Below are 3,152 nucleotides of genomic sequence, written 5' to 3' on the forward strand. Positions count from 1 at the left end.
GGTTTAGTCCTGGTTTAGTCCTGGTTTAGCCCTTGTTTAGACCCGGTTTAGTCCTGGTTTAGACCTGGTTTAGTCCTGGTTTAGTCCTGGTTTAGTCCCAGTTTAGTCCCGGTTTAATCCTGGTTTAGTTCTGGTTTAGTTCTGGTTTAGACCTGGTTTAGTCCTGGTTTAGACCTGGTTTAGTCCCGGTTTAGTCCCGGTTTAGTCCTGGTTTAGTCCCGGTTTAGTCCTGGGGTATTCCTGGTTTAGATCTGGTTTAGACCTTTAGTCTTTAATCTCCTTTTGAATTCAGTGTTTGTCCAAACATTTTCTAATTTCTAGACATTTTTATACAAATATTTAGTTTGCTCAAAGCCGAGACTTGAACCCAAAACCCTCTCACAGGAGGTCACCATGAACAGGATTCAAATAAAGCTTCAGACATTTCAAAAGAACTGAAACAATAAAGAGAAGAACTTTGTACTTTCAGTCCAAAATGGAGTCAAAAGGTTCCACAGTTACATTTGACTGAAGTTCAGAACTTTTATTCTTGTTTTAGTCACTTTGACCTCTGAAAGTCTAAACTGCAGTGAGGACCAGAGGAGCAGAGTTTGAACTGATCTTTGTTCCTCAACCTGATGCACCAGAATCCATTTTTAGGACTCAGAGTGAACTTTCCCTTCCTGTTGATGGACTCTTGGGCCACTCCTAAATCCCAGGCTGTTTTCCCTTTGACCTGAACCTCAAAGTAAAACCTGCCTGAGGAGAAACTCTGCTTTCCCAGAACACAAGGCCAAGGATCAAACCTCAGAGGAGAATCTGGGAGCTTCTTCCACACATCAGTGTCATGAACCTGTTTGAGATCTTCAGACAGAACGAGATGAGGTTGAGCAGTGTCTGGATCCAGAGTGACGTCCACCACAAACTGCTTCACTCTCTTCAGTTCAGCTTTAAACACTTTGTTAAAGTCTTTATAGAGATGTTTCTCCAGCTCAGTCAGAGCCCGGGCTGCACTGCCCTCACACGTCTCCGGCTCAAAGCTCACGCTGCTCCACTCCTTCAGTCCAGCAGGGGGCGTGAGTGCAGGGCAGCTCTGTAGAAAGTGGAGGGGGTCTTGAGAGCGTGAGAGCCGCTCCGCCTCAGTGCTGCTCTTCTCCAGCTCACAGATCTCCTGTTCCAGCTGCTGCACCAGCTCCTGGGCTCGTTTGTGGCTCCGGCTCTGCTTCTCCTGCAGCTCCTCTAAGAACCGGTCCTGACGCCTCTGAACAGACTGCATGAGATCAGTGAAGGCCTGCAGCCCCACAGCCCTCTCTCTGTGGACCTCTGTGTCACTGAGCTCCACACAGCGCTGGATCTCCTGGACCTTCAGCCTCCTCTGCTCCACCATGTGCTGGCTCTGAGCCTGAGTGTGCAGCAGAGAGGACCTCCTGCTCTCACACGCCTCCTCCAGAGACAACAGCTCATGGTTCTTGTGCTCTAGAACGGAGCACGTGATGCACACGATCTTCTCATCAGTTCCACAGAAGAGCTCCAGGGGGCGCTGGTGTGTGGGACACATCATGTCTTCCAGGTTCTCCACAGGCTCCATCAGCTGGTGTCTTTTCAGCCCAGAAACTGTGAGATGAGGCTGGAGGTGGGTCTCACAGAACGAGGACAGACAGACCAGGCAGGACTTCAGGGCCTTCAGCTTGGGCTCAGAGCAGACGTCACACTGGACCTCACTAAAGGTCATGTCCTTCATAGATCTGCTCTTGTTCTTGTCCAGTTTAGCCTCTGAAAGCAGCTCTCGCAGCAGTGTGTTGATGCTGAGCTCAGGTCTTCTGTCATAGCTCCTCTTACACAGAGGACATGTGCAGGGGCCCTCAGTGATGCAGCGTTTGCAGAAGTTGTGTCCACATGGAGTGGACACTGGCTCAGAGAACACCTCCAGACAGATGGAGCACCAGAACGTCTCCTCAGAGCTCCTTTCACTTGTGGAGGACATCTCTGAAACACAAGGTCAACATCAGTGACTCTAAAATCAGTCTTTTCCATCAGAAAAGTCAAACACCAGGAGGAAAAGAGAGAAAACTGAACCTGACCGAGTCCAGACCGAGTCCAGACCGAGTCCAGACCGAGTCCAGACCGAGTCCAGACCGAGTCCAGACCGAGTCCAGACCGAGTCCAGACCGAGTCCAGACATGTTGAACATGAACATTGTGCTTCATAAATCTGGTTTCTCTCGTGTTCTGTTCATCTTTTTCTCTCCCACATTCAAACGTCAGAAGATTCATGGACTAATCGTGACTAAACTAGTGTTTGAATCATGTTCATGTTTGTCTGGACTAAACAGACTCTAAAACACAAACCAAAAGAGCTTTTAGAACAAACACAGAGACATTCAAGTGTCCAAAAAGAAGAAACATCAAGAATAGACTTTATTCATCAATATTCTCTGTGGAGAAGCTTCAGTCACATATTTACACCTTTATCTGCTTCAAAATGTCTTTAAAGTCTCAGAGTTCAATCAAATAAAGGTTTAACAAGTCACTTCTAAAAGAATGATTTCATAAAGATTTAAAACAAGCTGTTGACTCTTGGTATTTGGAGAGAATCAAAGTATCAAATATATTGATAGATTTAAATCCTCTTTACATTCTGCTCCAGTTTCACAGTTTGACATGAAATTCTAACAAACTTTTGAACTTTCATGAGTAAAAACTGTTCCAGATCCACATTTGAAGAGAAAAAGAACAAAGACAAAATGGAGGACTTTAAATTTGACTTTCACTTCCACAGAAATGACATTTCTTGCAGTGTATTTTGATATTTGACAAACTAATGTTGAGTTGAATGAAAGAAGTGGTGACATAAAGTGCAGGATTGACAGCAGCAGCAGAAGTTTTCTCTTTAGTGGTATTAAATAAGAATAAGAGTGAGAATCACAGTGTAAGTGTGTGAAGCAGAAGAGAAATGGACCTGGAGCAGGACCAAGTACCAAACTACACCACCAATAGTAGTAGTAGTTGTAGTAGCAGTAGTAATAGCAGTAATAGTAGTGGGCCTAGTAACACTGACCTGTGCTGGAGCAGATTGTTGAGGGTTTGAAGCCGCTGAGGTGCCTTTGAGCAAACGCCTTTATCTGTCAGTCCTTTTGTAAGTTTGGCTCTTGCTCTGAAGTACTGAAGTATTCG

General features: G+C 45.6%; 1 protein-coding gene across 1 annotated transcript; it reads right to left on the bottom strand.

The window, feature by feature from the left end:
* Window positions 1–538: 538 nt before the first annotated feature.
* LOC140369420 (E3 ubiquitin-protein ligase TRIM39-like) lies at window positions 539–1,965 on the bottom strand. Its single transcript, XM_072456769.1, has one exon. It carries the CDS (start codon window positions 1,961–1,963, stop codon window positions 539–541), a length of 1,425 nt encoding a protein of 474 aa, XP_072312870.1. The 5' UTR covers window positions 1,964–1,965.
* Window positions 1,966–3,152: the final 1,187 nt, after the last annotated feature.

The sequence above is a fragment of the Eucyclogobius newberryi genome, unplaced genomic scaffold, assembly GCF_026437365.1.
Source record: "Eucyclogobius newberryi isolate DKJ021-1_F unplaced genomic scaffold, fEucNew1.0.hap1 SCAF_20, whole genome shotgun sequence".
Lineage (NCBI taxonomy): Eukaryota > Metazoa > Chordata > Actinopteri > Gobiiformes > Gobiidae > Eucyclogobius > Eucyclogobius newberryi.